At 46.0% G+C, this 17,516-nt stretch overlaps 1 protein-coding gene across 3 annotated transcripts in view; it reads left to right on the top strand.

The window, feature by feature from the left end:
• TLN2 (talin 2) overlaps window positions 1–17,516 on the top strand; it is a 422,410-nt gene that overhangs the window by 314,755 nt on the left and 90,139 nt on the right. For all 3 annotated transcript variants that reach the window (XM_082737314.1, XM_082737312.1, XM_082737313.1), the window contains 7 exons: window positions 845–964; window positions 1,983–2,180; window positions 3,664–3,803; window positions 10,723–10,816; window positions 12,966–13,055; window positions 15,300–15,422; window positions 16,802–16,945. In XM_082737314.1, the coding sequence (XP_082593440.1) occupies window positions 845–964; window positions 1,983–2,180; window positions 3,664–3,803; window positions 10,723–10,816; window positions 12,966–13,055; window positions 15,300–15,422; window positions 16,802–16,945 (909 nt within the window). The remainder of the gene's footprint in view (window positions 1–844; window positions 965–1,982; window positions 2,181–3,663; window positions 3,804–10,722; window positions 10,817–12,965; window positions 13,056–15,299; window positions 15,423–16,801; window positions 16,946–17,516) is intronic.

Below are 17,516 nucleotides of genomic sequence, written 5' to 3'. Positions count from 1 at the left end.
GCACTGCGGTTGAAATCTGTCCTTGGCATTTTGGGAGCCAGGAGGCAGCATATCTGTTGGGGGCCCATGTATGCTTCAGTATATTCTTCTCCCTAGTCTGGGAGGTGAGGTAGATAGTAGACTTAGTCTGGCCACTTAACGTTGTATACTTGCTCTACTGCCTCTTCGGATGGGTCTTTGCCAACCTGATGAAGTGAGTGGGCTAGAGACCATCTAGGCGAAGTTCTAAACAGGAAGCTGGGAAGGAGATGGTCTAGGTAAAGGGAATGACACAGCCCACTTCCGAAGACCTTCCCCTTCCCCTGAGTGCAAACAGCGAGCCCTCACCCATCCCAGAGAGGCAGCATGTCGGCAAGTCCAAGTTGGTCTGGAAGCACTCAGAGTGTCCCTCCTGCTCTTGGGCGGGCTGTGTTCTGGGGTGGTGGCCCCAGAGTGTCATAGAGAGGATCACACCTAAGACCCTTGAGACCCAAAGAACTCAGCCCTGCGGGGCTCTCAGGAAGGGAGCTCTTTCTGTTTCTCTTCGTGGTGGCCCTCTTTGTCTTAGAACCTGGCATAACATAGGAGACTTCTGTATTCGAGTCACAGAATGGTGACTTAGCCTGGTGCCGGGTGTACATAAGGCATCCTGTGTCACCGTGTCAGCCCCTTTGCCGAGGCAGGATGTTAACCGCCGTGAGAGGCCTCGGTGAGGTGATTTAGTGGTAAACAGTGTCAGCTGGATGCTGGCAGATAATTTCCCGATGCTTTTCAGCTCCGTGCACTGTCCCTGCTGGCTCCCCACACGTCTGCAGCAGTGTTTGCACGGAAAGGGCTCTCTCATGCAGCTTTTCTCCCTCTGCAGGTGGCCAAAGCCGTCTCTCACTCCTTGAATAACTGCGTGAATTGTCTCCCAGGACAGAAGGATGTAGATGTGGCCTTGAAGAGCATTGGCGAGTCCAGCAAGAAGCTGCTTGTGGACTCGGTGAGAGGCTGAGCAGTGAGAAGGGGTGCCTGGGGGGCTGGGCTCACCTTCGGTGTGAGTGGCGGGGGAGCCTTCTCCCCTCTGTGGGATCTCTGAGCAGCTAACTTCTGTCTCAGGAGTCTCGTTTCGCTTCCCAGTTTGCCTTTCCTTGTTCGGCGTTGCCATCAGCAAAGTTCCCAGGTGGGGCTTTAAAAGTTTACTTTTTCTCTGGGTCCTTGTTGCTGTGTGCTCTCCAGCCAGCCCAGTGAAAACAGGAAAGGTGGATGTGTGATCCTCTGACTTCTTATCAGGACATCGCCAAGGGTGATAGTAAGGTGGTGGAGGGTATGTGTGTTCAAGACGTTGGAGACAGTGAGCAGTCTCAGGAGGCTGCTCACTCATGGAGCCTGTTCCCTGTTCTGTGCACCCCTTTCGGGGGCAGGGGGAGGGTGGCTTGGGGTCATCCATTTCTTCTCTGCTGGGTGACTGGCACATACCAGGTCTGCAAGCAGTGTATGTACTGTGACTAACAAGCTGGAACAAACAGTCATAGTTCCACCAGTGACACTTCTGATCCTCACAAAAGCTGTGAGCAACAGCTACTAATAAAATTGGTGGCTATTTGTGTGAAAGAATAGGATTTGAAGTTTAATAGCATCTGCCTATTAGTTCTAGAAAGCTAAACCTTTGAGAGGCTCCATCCAAAATGGAGAGGTGGTTCAGAGCATGCATCCTGGAGCCAGACTTCCCGGGTGTGAAACCTGGCTATGCCACTGGGTGGACCACAGACCCTGAGGACAGACCACTTTTAGATCCCCTGTGTCTAGCATTGAAGAGCTTAGTAAATTTCAGTGAATGAAATAATGTCTATATGATCAAGGTCAGACTTAACATAGGTGGGCTCAGACCACACAGAGCCTTTTAGTCTAGATGACTCAGAAAGGCAGCCCTGGAGAGGCTTTGCCTCCGCAGAGCCTTCCTTCATTCCTACAATGCAAAGTGAAAGTTCTTATGGGGGTGCCTTTTCTCCCCACTGCAGTTACCTCCCAGCACAAAGCCTTTCCAGGAAGCCCAGAGTGAGCTGAACCAAGCCGCAGCTGATCTGAACCAGTCTGCGGGGGAAGTGGTCCATGCCACCCGGGGCCAGAGTGGAGAGCTGGCCGCAGCCTCTGGCAAGTTCAGTGATGATTTCGATGAATTCCTGGATGCTGGCATTGAGATGGCAGGCCAGGCTCAGGTGAGTGCGGCAGTGGCTGCCTGGAGTGGACCTTTTCCTGTCTCTTCTGGTGGACTGTCCTCCCTGGAGGCCCGTTGGGCAAACAAACACAGGGAACCTGTGAGCAGGTCACACCATTGCATTCTGTTTGCTGCTTAAAAAGCTCTGTGACCTCACAGGCCTGGCATTCCTAAAGACGCTATTAGCTTATGTGTGAAATGGTTCTTAGAGATAAGGGATAACCTCCCACGATCATCCAGCAGGATTCATGGTTTACTTAAGCTTTTCAGAGGGAGGGCAGCTCTGTGTCCTATATTTCATATGTGGTATAATATTGTTTAAAAAAACATGTGTTTGAGTTTCACTGGGCCCATGGGAGGGGGCTGTGTCTAATACCAAGTGTCAAATGCTTAAAAATTACCTCTTTGAGGGGCACCTGAGTGGCTCAGTCAGTTACGTGTCTGCTTTTTTTTTTTTTTTTTTTAAGATTTTATTTATTTATTTGACAGAGAGAGATCACAGGTAGGTAGAGAGGCAGGCAGAGAGAGAGAGAGAGAGAGGGAGAAGCAGGCTCCCTGCTGAGCAGAGAGCCCGATGCGGGACTCGATCCCAGGACCCTGAGATCATGATCTGAGCCAAAGGCAGCGGCTTAACCCACTGAGACACCCAGGCGCCCCTACGTGTCTGCTTTTAGCTCGGGTCATGATCCCGGGGGTCCTGGGATTGAGCCCTGCATCAGGCTCCCTCCTCTATGCGGATCCTGCTTCTCCCTCTTCCTCTGCTGCTCCCCTGTTTGTGATCTCTCTCTCTGATAAATAAATAAAATCATTTTAAAAAAATTACCTCCTTGAGATGAACAGATAAAGCCCTTGTTTAGAATAAGGGAACATGACTGGTCTGGTGGCAGCCTACAGAGCTGTTTTTTCTGGAGCCCCTGTGAACTCCCTAAAGGAGATACCCAGGGTGTCTCTGGCTGTATTATCTACACATGGTTGTTTCTCAGGCAGAAAGTCAACCAGGTGAGAAATGTGTCTTTCCCTGAGTCGGAACTTCTGGGGTGCAGTTGGCTCTGAGTAGCCAGACAGTGCCGGGCGTTTGTGCCAGGCTGGGATGTAGGAGCTCCTTGACAACTCCAGCATTGTTGAGCGAGATGCTGGAATCCTGGCCCAGTCTGTGTGCACTGATGTGCGGGGGCTCTCTCCCCCTCCTTCTACTTCCCTCCCCCACTCTTATTGCATGCACTTGTGAGATAGCACAGCTCTTGGCTGACCCGCTCGGGAATGGATGTCTGTCCTGTTGCGGGCATCTTGGTGTGGGTATTTGTTTGGGGAAGGGTAGACCTGGGGCAGTGTGTCGACCTGCTGGGCATCTGCAGACTAATGGGGCTTAATGCGGTCTCTGTAGGTAACTTGCTCCTGTATTGAGATGCTTCTCCCGGCTCTCTGAATGCTGCCCGGGAGAAATGGACAGTCCCTAATTACTTGGCCTCCTTTCAACTTTGCAGACGAAAGAAGACCAGATCCAAGTGATAGGCAACCTCAAGAATATCTCTATGGCGTCCAGCAAGCTGTTGCTCGCTGCCAAGTCTCTCTCGGTAGATCCCGGAGCCCCCAATGCCAAAAATCTCCTGGCAGCTGCTGCAAGGTAAGAGCGGAACAAAACGTGCTTTCATGTGTGGTTAAATAACGTCCGTGTTTGAGAGACAGGCCTGACATCCTGCCGCTCTGGCTGAGCAGAGACGTGGGGCTGTCTTTATATTGTTGAGAGGCAGAGGGGCGACTCTGGCATTTCATTAAACTGGCTTATCCTCACGTGCTTTCCCATGAAAGATGTTTTCTGTCTTCTCTCACTGCCTTTCAGCTTGCTTAGACTTAAAGCCCCTGTTGATTTATAAACACGGTGGCTTACATAGATGTTTTTAAAGGAGTGTTCTGTCTTAACCATGATGAAAGTAATATGTGCTCCTTGGAAAAAATCAGAAAATACTAAAAAGCATTAAAAAACAAAACCAAAAACAGCCCCACAACATCCAACGCGCCGTTCAACGTTTCTTGGGCACTGACTGGGTGCCTGGCATCAAGGCTAACAAGATGAATTTAAACTTATTCCATTTGTTACATACAGAAGGGCCCCCATTTATGATGAATGGGTGTAGGGGTGGGAGTCAACTGTTTTGGGAAATATATTAGAACGGGAATCTGAGTTTGGGGTGGTGCCAGTATCTTTCCCGCTCTTTTCACCCAGGAAAGCAGTGAATACAAGACAATGTCTGCTTCAGGACCGCTGCGGCAATTTAGTTCAATAACCAGTGACCGAATGCTGGTCTGCAGAGAAACTGCAGTGAGAGCCTGGGAAGATATTGTATTAGCAAACCCACATTCACTTTCCTGAACCAAGAGGGCCTGTAGGGTGTTTGGTGTTTCTCTAGTGCTGTGGGCTTGTTTTCTTAGCATTCTTTGACATCACGTTGTATGTAGGAAGGTTAACAGCAGGAAGAGAGGATGTGCAGGCAATTAGGCTATGTAGCATAATTGGAAACCTTTTCAAAATGCGCAGATTAGTAATTTTTAAAATGCATAGCTTGAGTTTGACTTTGCAATTTTTTTTAACTTAATTTTGCTTGGTTGCTTGTGTATTTGTTTTTTCAGGTCTTTTTCTCTCCTGGGTGCTCAGTGGTTGTCTTTTTGAGTTCAGAGTGAGCAGAGTTGGATTCTAGTCCAAGCTTTAATGTTTGACACTCTTGGTTCCATTGGTTGGATTGCTCAACTTGTCTCAACTTTCCCATCTGCAAAATGGGGCTTGTCCTACATCATCCTTGAGTTCTAAGTTCTTGTTAGTTCTCAGTAATATAAGATACCATCATGCTTATGGTTAAATCTGGTCTCTGGTCCCCTCTTGGCCAGTTGTGCTTTATTTGTTTGTTTGTTTATTGCCTGTGGTGGTGGGGGATGGAATTAGATCATTTCAGAGCAAGTCCCTTGAAAACCCTTGAGTTTCTGTAGTTATTCCCAGGTGTATATACTTCAGCTTCAAACAGTAACGAGAGCCACTTGGATATTGGGAAAATCCCTTCCAATCTCCCTGCCTCCATCTTCTGCTTTGTGACTGTGCCAGTGAGTGGGTGCCCCTGTGAGGGGTGGGGGCTGAGGAGGGAAGCATGATGTCTTCTCTGTTGAGCAGCTGTTTCTCATATAAAACCCTCTTTTTTTTTTAAATTTTTTATTTTTTATAAACATATATTTTTATCCCCAGGGGTACAGGTCTGTGAATCACCAGGTTTACACACTTCACAGCACTCACCAAAGCACATACCCTCCCCAATGTCCATAATCCCACCCCTTCTCCCAACCCCCCTCTCCCCAGCAACCCTCAGTTTGTTTTGTGAGATTAAGAGTCACTTATGGTAAAACCCTCTCTTGATTTTCTTTTTCCTACAAAGAGCCTTTGGATAGGGCAACTGATGTTTCCAGGTATCTGAACTCAGATGTTTTTCATTATCTTCAATTTTTTGCATCATTTCAAAATTACAGTTTCCAACTTAGAACGCACTGTTCACTCTCTTCAATCATGGACAAAGGGGAGAGTGCAAATTGGCCTTTTGCAAGATAGGTAAGAAAGGAAACACAGGCCCTCAAGGGTTATGGCTGGTGTCTTGGCTCTGTGGGTGTCTGACGGCCCCCTGGTGGTGACATGGAGGAAGGGGCCTGGAGATGAGGTGATGATGCTTTCTTTGCCTCTGTCCTGGCTTTCAGCTGACAGGGAGTTGCCTGTGCTTAAAAATCATCCCAGAAAATGATTGTCTCGGGATGGAACTGTTGCCAGAAGATGCCGGCACATTCTCCTTGGCTTCTTGGCACATGTCAGGAAGCTTTGCTCCTTGAGGTGGTTTCCCAGTAGAAGCTCAGGCCAGGTCAAGTGAGTCAGGTGAGCTTTTCTTTGGAGGCAAAGCTCTGCACAGCGGGGGTGCATTCATTCATTCACCAGATTTTTGCCACATGCCTGAAATGGGCTGGGTCTGGCACTTGGTTCTGGGCAGGTGCACACTGTGATAGGCCAGGGCTGGCCCTTCGGAGTGAGGGCAAGGAACCCCCCCCACACACACACACACAGCATACTCCCCTCGTTCCATCTCGAAACTGCAGCAGCTGTGCATGTGAGCGCCCTTGGCGTTGAGCAGCTGGGATCTGACTGCCGTTGTCCTGATCTTTAGTCCCACTGCCCTCCCTATTCCTGGGACAGCCCAGCCCTGCCTCTGTTTTATGTGGCTGTCCCCAAAGGCCCACAGATGCCATTGTGGGGACCTAGACTCAGATCGGTGCAGGCCTGCCCTGCTCTTACGTCTGCAGACTTAAATCCTTTGTTCTTGATGGTCAACATGATTCTTCCTGCTTTGAGAAAAAAGACTGATCTCTGGAAAAGCAGCATTTCTGCTTCGGAGAAGCATTCTGCATCGGAGCCCAGGTACATGAGGAGTCCAGTCCTTTGGTTTCTGATGCTGAGTGGGGACGAAGTCATTTTCCGTTCAGTGCCCAGCTTGTTCCTGTGTAAGTACTGAGCTCTGACTCCCTTCTGAGGACTTGGGCGGAGCTGGAGACCCTTTGTCAACTATTCCTCAGCTTTTTCCCTGGCCAGGGGCTGGTCCAGTGCTCCCTGAACTTCGTCAAAGAAATGGAAAACCAGCTTGCATTGGAAGAAGGAGGGAGTGTCCTACCTCTGAGCAGCCCCCCTGTGCCGCTGCTCACAGCACAGTCACGCTGACCAGGACTCCCTGGCTCCCGCTGCCATCGTTGGGACACAGCCAGTTTCTCTGCTGCTGCTTTCCTGTCCCTTGAGGCTTTCTTAGAACTTTGCAGTCGATTCCTCTTCCTGGGCTGTCCTTTGTTTTGAGGTTCCTGCCAGCTAGGCATCCTCCTGTCTCCAGAGACAGTGAAAAGGGATGACCCAGCAAGCAGTACTTTGACACTGTGACATAGAAAAATGTAAACTAGTCCATCTGTTAGTCTTTCTAGAATGTTCTCTTCCCTTTATCCAAACCAGGATCTCACTGACTTCTCCGGTTGTTGCAGTCCATATCGAGCTCTCCCTTCTATGCGGAACCCATACATCTGTGCTCCCTGCGAGCCTAGAGCATCTGGCCTCTCAGAGGTTCGGGAGCCCATCTGACATGCTCCTGTCTTCACCGCTTCCTTTGGCTTACCTTCTGTGTGTCTTACCTGTTCATTATCCTATTCCCCAGCCAGGCTGCAATCACTTTGCTTTCCTAAAGAGACAAACTATGTTGCCATACCTTGTACAGAGCAGGACCCAGGGAATACGCACGGGTGAAATTCAGCGTGAATATTTTGCCTGCCTAAAGACACTCTCCCTCAAGGAAGGGAGGTACCTGATGTTGGTGTCTCCCCCCACCCCAAGCTCCTTATCAGATGATCTGTGCTTCACAGGTCATCAGAAACACAAATTGGTTGATTTTCCTCTCACAACCCGGCCCATCTCCCTCTCTATTGAGACTGTCCCTCCAGAGCTCCCAAACTAGTTGAATCAATTCAGTCAGTATCCCTGAACACTAAACAATGTGTAGATTAGAACTCCTTTTAGTTTTTAAGATCCAAGGTTATAGGTTCCAATGTTTTCTAAAAAAAATAAAACTTGAGAGTGGCTGGATATGCCTAGATAAAGAATGAAACACAAGAAAACACTACTTCTAGACAGGGGAATTATGGCTGTTTAACTTTTATATTAAAAAAAAAAAAACTTACACAGCTTTAGTCATTTTTTAAAAAGTGGAAAAATATTTTAAAACTGCTGTTCAGTCCTATGTAGATTCATATAGAACAGAGGGAGGATGCTGCTACTTTTGGCCCTCTCTTTGTGACAATGTAAGTTGGCTAAATCATAATTTTTTATTGGATTTATTGAAATGTTTTTATTTAAAAATAAAATCACTTTTAAAAATGCTATAACTCTAACTTTTTGGCATGTCATTCTGTCATTTTTTTCTGAAAAAAAAATATATATGTTGAATTTTACAGCTATGGTCTCCTACAGTTTATCCAGTTTTGTAGATTTTGTTAACAGTGAATCATGAATATTCTTCTCTGTTAGGAATGCTATGCATTATGACTTTTAATAGGCACCCAGAATCCCACAGTAGGCTATCCATTCAGTCAGTCAGTCCTCTGTCATTCCATATTTGAGTTGCTTCTAATCCTTTATTTTACAACTAGTATAGTTTGAAACATGAAAATACTGTTTTTCATTGTCAAATCTACGTAAACCCCTTGCCTCTGGGCCACTTATTTTATTGGGCTATCCACTCCAGACTCTGAAATGAGTTATGTGGATAAATTATACCTAAATACTGCTCCCTAAATCATGGATCAGAATTACCCCAGTGACTCATTCAGACCTCAGTCCTGTGCTTTTACTTTCATGATTATCCTACCACAAACCACTAGTCTGTTGGGGTTTCTTAACCCAAGTTTTTTAATTTGAAAAATTTTCATATTGAAAAAAACAGATAAAAGACAAGGATAATAAGTAGTTATATATTCTCTGGATTCCCCAATGGACAGTTGTTAATGGACCAATCTTTATATAAAAACAAGGTTTTTTGTTTTGTTTTGTTTTGTTTTTTAAAGTGCAGATAGACAGGAAACAGTAAAAGAAATAAGCTAAAGGGAACGCTTGTGTGAAACATGGAAATACCCTCCACGTGATCATGTTGTCACTGTTAAGGGTATTCTACACACTTCGTTCTGCTCACGCTTGCCAGCCTGTCCACTCGGGGTGTGTCTGGAGGCCTACCACCCAGAACATGGCTTTGGACTCCGAGGGACCCATCTGGAGAACATGTCATAGAGCACACCCTCCAAGATGCCCAGAGTTAGAGATTGTCCTGCTCTTTCGGTTTTTACTGTTTTGCTTCCCACCACAGAGAACCCATTGCTCCTGTATGAAACCTTTGTTAAGCATTCCCCCCCGCCCCAAACAAATGAATCGCTAGAGTCAATCTTACAAAAGCTATTTTGGGATTCTTTTTTGAGTTCAGGGATGTTTTTTCTTCTTCCCATCCGCCCTAGCTAAATTTAAAATTCAAAGCAGTATCTCCTCATCAAATAATTAAGCTGATTGCCTTTGTACATTGGCAACATCATTTTCCATCTAATTTGATATTCTGTGGGAAGCTGCAAAGCAGTTTAATAAAATGAGATGTCTCTTATATTAGGCAGTGCTAATGATTAACAGCAAGTGTGCTCTAGTTTGTTTTTGTTTGTTTTAAGTTGAGGGTTAGCTGCTGTGGTTAGTAACCATGAATTGAATTTAGGACCCTGCCAGAGTGTAGATGGGTCATGACCATTCAGAAAATGGCTGTGGGTCCGGCTTTGGAGTCAGGTAGTCACGGCTTTGAGTGTTGTTTTTGCTACTTACTTGAGCATCCCTTTAGGGAAATTTCTCCTGTCTCTGCTTCTTTCATTGCTAAAACACAAGGATATTCAATTTTAAGATTTAATATGAGCATGGTATTGGCAAAGGATTAGACACATAGGTCAATGGAATGGAGTCCAGAAGTAGACCCACATAAATATGGCCCAGGGATTGTCGACAAAGTTACAAAAGCAGTGCAGGGTTGAAACAATGACCTTTTAAATGGAAGGTGGTGGAATGATCAGGCTTACCACAAAACCCACCCCAACGCCCCACGTGAAAAGAACCTGGACCCATATTTCACACCGTATTAAAAAAACTAACTCAGAACGGGCCATGACTTTCTAAATGAACCATGGCCTGACCGAAGCAGGAGTTAAGCAGAGGCTGCTCGTGAGAGGTGGAATCCGTGCCAGTAGAGGATAAAAATGCTGAGCTGCTTCTCAGGTGCTAAGAAGAATAGAAACACGTATAAAATCATGAGTCTCTAATTCCTATTAATGTTAAAGAAAAGAGCTGTTTTAAAGAATAATTTGGAGATAACTTCTAGGAACTAGCGAATCATGTAGGATTTCATGGAAAGCCGAGATTTTAAAATCATGAACGCAGTTTACTGGTTGTATGCCTGCTATTTTTTGTTGTTGTTGTTGTTGTTTTTGTTCTGTTTTTTGTTTTGGGGGTTTTTTCGCCTGCTATGTTTTAAAATATAGAAAACATTCCCAGCTATACAAAGGCTATCCAAAATAGTCTCAGATCATCTTATCTCTTATGGGCTGCTAATGAAGACTATTTAAAAACAGTGTTAATACGATCTCTTTGCTATTTGCAACTTTGCTGTGAATTCTCTCCTATGAATATATTAAAAGGTAGTTCTACTTTCCTAAAAGAACCATTCGGACACTTTAAAGGGAAATCAGATGAGTAATCACAGGCAGTGTGGGGATACACATTCTGTCTGCACTGGTTGTGGTTTATTTTGGGTTATTCAGAGCCTTGGTGAAGAGCTCTCACCAGGACCCCAGCCTTTATACCGAATTCCATGTATTTCCGGCGAACCTACAAAATATTGTTGGGGAAATTACTATTGATCTTTATAAACTAAAACAAAACAAAAACCCTTCGTCCATTTCTCTTACAGAGCTGTGACCGAGAGCATCAATCAGCTGATCACTCTGTGCACCCAGCAAGCTCCAGGCCAGAAGGAATGTGATAACGCCCTGCGGGAGCTCGAGGTAAGCCCCAAGAGAAGTTGCTAGGGATTTACCATGGGGCGACTGGCTGTCCTTTCCAGAAAAGGCCAATTTCTTCTCCTCTGTTCTTGCCTCATGACCTTCCTGAAAGATGACAGAGGCTGAGGTTTCAATCCCAAATGGTGAGGAATTCAAGAAAAATTAGATTTCATGGCATTATCATCTCTGCTTCCCCTTTTTCCACTAGGATGACAGTTACTTTGTTTAAAGGACTCGACTTCAAATAGGGAAGCAGCCTGGGCATAGTCTGAAGATGAGCCATTTCTACCTGAAGTTTTGGAGTCATTATGTGGGCACGGTTGGAAGAAGCCGGGGTAGATGTTACTGTTGAGTAAAAATGATTTTCCGGTACATTTTATTTTAGTCACTGTAGGGGGCACGTGAGTGGAAACCCCAGGAATAACACCACATTGTCAAGGCAACTGTGAGACCCCTAGTGACCCAGAACACAGTGTAGGTGCTTCACAATTTGTATTCATACTTAGAGTTTATTTATTTTTTTAACAGGTTTTTTTGTTTGTTTTTTAAGATTTTATTTATTTATTTGACAGAGAGAGAGAGATCACAAGTAGGCAGAGAGGCAGGCAGGGTGGGGGGGAAGCAGGCTCCCCGCTGAGCAGAGAGCCCGATGAGGGGCTCGATCCCAGGACCCTGAGATCATGACCTGAGCCAAAGGCAGAGGCTTAACCCACTGAGCCACCCAGGCGCCCCCTTAGGGTTTATTTATAATGGAAAATTCATCTACACCCCTAAGATGTACGCAGGTAAACAGACAACCAATACTCCCACTTGTACGTAGAGCAGTCCTAACCAGTGCGGGTTATGTTGAAATGGCCAACTAGATCTCTCAGTGGATATGGGTTGCTTGAACCCAATGCACCTTTAGTTTTCTGGATGATGAGCACAGGAATACCCTCCCTGCCAGAGGGGGTCTGATTGCAGCTTCTGAAGGGTTTGATTAAGGCCCAGTCTGCTAGTGGCAGTTGGCCAGTGAGTGCAGCTGGAGGTGAGAAGAGGCTTTGTTACCTGAGGACTAAAGCATCCTGAAAACAGTGGAGCCTATTTCCTATGTTGGGTTAATTACCATCCTATCCCGCTCCATTCACATTCACAAACACAATACATAGGCTTTTGGTCTAAATCAGATCGGCCCAGATACAAACACTCTGTCCTTTGACAGTATGCTTGGTTGCCAAAATTATGACTCTTTCAGGACTGCTGTTACCAAAACAATTTTGATTGTGTGAAGAGTTGGGGGATGTTCTTCAATGAAATGAACTTCATGCTGCCCTCTTTCCTGGGATCTCAATAACTCAGCACTTCCCACCATGACCACCCCCCCAATCCTTGGTAACTCCAATGGATATGTCTTTTTTGTTGGCTGTGCCCCCAAAGGCTGTTGGGTCCGAATGTATATTCTCAACCACGGGGAAGGAGGTTGGATGGCTCTATCCCAGACTTGGCTCCCCTGGAAAATTCCCTCATATGTGACTATCGGAGATTATTACAACATGGGAACCAGAGATGATTTTCAGTGGACTGAAGACAAAGGGAGCAAGCCCCGTGCCCTGCTCCTTGATGGATTCTTACATGGGAGTGAATATTTTCTATACTTTTTGAATTAAAAACAAATGAACCATCTAGGTAGGAAGTTTGGGGGAGTGACCTTGTCTCATGCCTATATGATAAAAGTCTCCAGAATTGGAAACTGAAGGTTCTCATCAGGTAGAAATGAGTTAATGTGTCCTTAAAATGTCAGCTCCTTTGAGTTCCTGAGAACTCGTGCTAATTGACCATTGCCTTGAATTCATTTTTAGATTTTTCTTAAGAAAAAAAAAATCTCTCCCTTTTGTGGATACCATGTTTCTCCTTCAAGTCTGTGAATAGGACTCTCCTCTCCACCCAAGCTCACCTGAAACATCCTCTTCCGTACCATCAATGTTGTGTTGCTAACAAGAAATCTCAAGTCACTTGTAAAACCACCTAAATTCCTCTCAAGAATGTGAATAAATGAATAATCATGCCCAGAATCCTATATGCAGAGGGGAAGTCAACAGTTGGTATTTTACATGGAAATTTCTCTTGTTCTGTAACACTTGCTTGCTTTTTAAATTGTGTTTTCCTTCTGTAGACAGTCAAGGGGATGTTAGACAATCCTAATGAACCCGTGAGTGACCTCTCTTACTTTGACTGCATTGAGAGTGTGATGGAAAACTCCAAGGTAAGCCTGTCTGTGCTGGTAACACTCCTTCTCGTTGTGGGGTACGGTCTAAGCATGTTCTTTGTCAACCTGCCTGTGGCCTCTCTGTGTGGTTGCATATATTACAAAGCTTGATGGTGGCACCCTTTGCACAGGTGCTCCTCAAACTTGACCATGCCTCAGAATCACTTAGGAGTCTTGTGAAACACAGATGGCTGGACCTTACCCCTGAGTTTCTGATTCGGTAGATCAGAGATGGGGCTGAGATTGTACATTTCTGACAGGTCCCCAGGTTCCTGCCGATGCAGTCCAGAAGGAACGCTTAGAGATACACTCCTTATTCTACATTGTAGATGGGTCTCACTGTGAATTAAATCTTGGATTTCTTTTACTTAGTACTGAATTGCAAGGGAAAGCCTGTCAGTGACCTTGGCTTTCATGAGACCTGCCCGCCTTGTGTGTGCTTCCAACCACCCCTTTTTGACATCATTCTCAAGGGAATTGAGCAATGAGATGTTCTTTTGGGAAGTTGGAGGAGTAGGAAAATCTAAATATTGCAATGGTTTCTGTCTTCGCCCCCTTCCACATCTTAACCTAACTCAGCGACGTCTTATTTCTTCTTATTTACTTTGATGTGGGTAGCAGTTGGGGGTGGGGAAGCTAAAAAGATTTCTTAATGGAGCAATAATGATTTTTTTTAAAGTGGAGAAGAACAAACCTATGATGGCAATATCAAAGTTGTTGAGGTTGCTTCCAAACTGGATTAGAATAAAATATAAGGGAGACATGCAGATAAGGAGCAGTCGCCAGTTACCAAGTCTGTCCTTGGAGCACAAGTCCATGTTTGTCCACATCACTCTGATGTCAGCTTTGGGGACACAGCTATGTCGGTGATGTCGAGAGGGGCATGTCTTGCACTGGGATAAGACTAGAATTTCCTCTGTCCAGCACTGTTGATGGAACTCTGGACTCCCTAAGGGTGCATGAGTCTTAGACACTTAGATCTACAGAAACTCTTCCTTCTTAAAGAGGGAGGCAGGGTGGTAGAAAGGACAGTACTGTGCCTACAGTACTGCCGGTGGATCTACGAGAAACTTCTCTCATTTGCAAGTCTTCATATGCTCTGCACTGTGCTGTATATCTAAGCAATTTTAGAGAATTTTTTTCCCCATCCAAGATGGTGTATTGATGAAGAATTCTGTATTGGCAATGCCATAGTCTTTCTAAAGGGCTGTGTTCAGCATCTTCCATTCCATCCTCAGTGACCCTGGGAAATAGGACCAGGACCTGCCTTTTTGGGGCATGGTGAGGCTCATAGAAGACAGAACACCAGTTATGGGGCAGGTGTCCTGCCCCTGCCCATGTGACCTTCTCTGTGACCTTATGTAGAGTGCTCAACCTCTTTGGGTTGGGCTCTGAATATTAAAGTCCCTTTTGGCTGTTATTTTAAAGACATCTGGAGAAAAATTTCGGTGATGTTTTCTGAGAAAGCATCGGTGATTTTCAAAATACGGGGAAATTCTTACAAAAATCAGGAACTAGTGTTCAGATCACCTATCTATCTATCTATCTATCTATCTATACACAAACTTTATAACAAAGACATATATACATTTTACTGTCAATAAGTAAATGAATAATATCAGCGAGGCTGTGTCTTCTGTCTTCTGGGGTGTGACTGTCTGCAGTTCAGTGTCTATATCTGATTTTTATATTCTGGGAATTCACAGGTCTCACTTGAAACCGTTCACCTGTGGGATGCCCTTTATAGGTTTTATTTTATTGGTCTGTATAGATGAACTGTACCTCTTTGAGATCTGGATAACTTTTTTCTTTTTTTAAGAAAAAGAGATCAAGCAGGGCAGCGCAGGGGAGGAGGGGGGATCAAGTGGGCGGGGCAGAGAGAGGGGGAGAAAATTCCAAGCAGACTCCGTGCTGGGGGTGGGGGTGCCAGATGCAGGGCTGGATCTCCCCACCCTGAGATCATGACCTGAGCTGAAATTAAAGAGTCAGATGCTTAACCAATGGAGCCACCAAGGCACCTCAAGCTATAGATAACTTTTAGATGAAAGGCTCATCGTTTCATTATTCATTTCTCTCTATGGGATAGAAATGATGAAGTTCCCTTCAATCTCCTCTTCATGCAAATAAAGAAAAATAACGGCAAATAGTGTAAGTTAAGCGGCCTTGAAGGTTGAAGTTGGAAGTGTAGCGCCCTTTGAAGAAATGCTGGTTCATGAATGTCACTGGTTCTTGGTTTTGCAGGTCCTGGGCGAGTCGATGGCAGGGATCTCACAGAACGCCAAGACCGGGGACCTCCCTGCCTTTGGGGAGTGTGTGGGGATTGCGTCCAAGGCCCTCTGCGGGCTGACAGAGGCTGCAGCCCAGGTAAGGGACTGGTTCCCACACCCCCTAATGCAGGGCTTCCGGCCTTAAGGCCTGGGTCCTGTGCCTCTGTCCTATGCTCCAGTGAGGATACCCAGAGGATCCGTCCCTGCAGGATGCATGGGGTAGCTCCACCGGCAGCCCCTTCCCCAACCACTGTCATAGAAACCATGGTAAAGGTTTCTGTGTTGGCTGGGGCATATCAGCATAGTACCAGCCAGTAACCCTCCAGGAGCAGAGCAGCCTGGTGAGCATAGTGAGACACTGAATGCTGAAGGCCCAGCTTTAAGTGTTCAGAGGCAAGATTGGGGTGGGGTTTTTAATGCTTTGTTTTGTTTTTTTTTTTTTAAGACCACTTATAGGGAGGAGTTGTTTTCAGGGGGAGAAAATGAGTATTATATAATTGACATTCTTCCTGAGGCTTTAAAACTGCAAAAATCTTAGTCATGCTCTTTTTAGGATCAGAGAGAGAAAAAAACTGGAAACCATCCTGCAGAGACATGACTGGGCATGTTCCTTGCTTTGCTTCTACTGTCCTGTGCATCTGTAGTAATTATTGGGCTCATGGAACTGATAATTCAAAAATTATCAGCATTTACCTTGAAGGACTTATCATTTGACAGTTACCTTGAGGCTGGAAAATTATAATGAGCTGAAGGGAAACATCCCTAGTTTGGGGGATGAAATTATCCTTATCTCGTCCCTCAAATCTCATGGGAAATGACTTAAGATTAAAATTCCCCTTCCCAATTTCATTTTCTCCTTGTGATTTGAATATCCAGATGGTTAAAATTGAGAAGACCTGCTCTTAGAACCTCTTGTCCTCTTAGAGACCAAATAGTGCTGGAGTTGTTTTGTTTTGTTTTTTGTTTTTTTTCCTGAGCCATCTTACTCCTTCTCCTTATTCCTGGATATACTGGCCTGAAAAATAAGGATGTGGTTGGCAATGAGATGAGAAACTTCCATGCATAGCAGCCTCCAGGGTTGACCGACCCACCGGCTCCATGCCTTTGGTCACCAACCCCTTTTTTCTGCCTCTCCCATCTGCCAGCCTAAGAGTCAGTCTCACACTGAGACTGGGTACCCTCCTGGTTGTAAGAAGGCTGTCAGAGCACACAGGGCTGCATCCCTCCTTGTTCAGGCCCATGGGAAAGCTTCTTGAGGCTTTCTTCAGAACAGGGAGATTTTGTTCCCAGAAGCCTGTGGGAGACTCTGCCACTATCCGCCTGTCTGTCTTTAAATCCTTACCGGTGAGACAACCCTGACCAACCTACACCAGGGAGCTGCTGAGAATACGGCCTGCACACTGCTGGGCTGTCATTCCCAACAGGCTCATCTGGGAGCACGGAGAGTCTGAACTGCGCTTTCCTCCTCCCTTTCAGGCTGCATACCTGGTGGGCATCTCTGATCCAAATAGCCAGGCGGGCCACCAGGGCCTCGTGGACCCCATCCAGTTTGCCAGGGCTAACCAGGCTATCCAGATGGCCTGCCAGAACCTGGTGGACCCCGGCAGCAGCCCGTCACAGGTAACCACGGGGCGAGGGTGTGAGGTCTGTGAGTGCTTCAACTCCCATGGGGGGTTGTGGGAGACTATGAGGAATTAGGGAAGAATACCGTTCTTCCCAATCTTGCAAAGCCAGCTCAATGCAGCCCTGTGGATAACAGCTTGAGGGGCAATATTGCAAAATGTGGTGAACATGGCAATGTGCCAGTGCTTTGAAATGAGGTGCTGGTGGGCAGTAGGATGAAGTCATTGTTGGGAGGTTCACCAGGAGTCTCATGATTTCATTCGGGTCAGAGGACGTAGGTGGAGGGCTTGTTCTGTGCTCAGCACTAAGGGCCAACATAAGTCAGACCTGATCTCCTCTATGCCCTGGCTCTTCCTCCGTTGGATTAAAGCTTGGAAGATGGGGTGGTCGGGCTATGATGACAGCAGCCGAGTTGCACAGAGGAACATGTGATGAGCTCTGTACAGGGCTGTCAAGGTTCACTGCACAGAGATGGAGGCCCCGAGTCAGGCCTCAGAGTCTAAGCAGAATCCAAAGTGCCAAAAAGACCCACAGAGGCATTTCAGGACTAGACAGTATGTGCGACACT

This window comes from Mustela nivalis, assembly GCF_964662115.1.
Source record: "Mustela nivalis genome assembly, chromosome: 6".
Classification (NCBI taxonomy): Eukaryota; Metazoa; Chordata; class Mammalia; order Carnivora; family Mustelidae; genus Mustela; species Mustela nivalis.
Note: the sequence above shows the minus strand (reverse complement) of the source record. Positions and strands in the feature narration are given on the sequence as shown.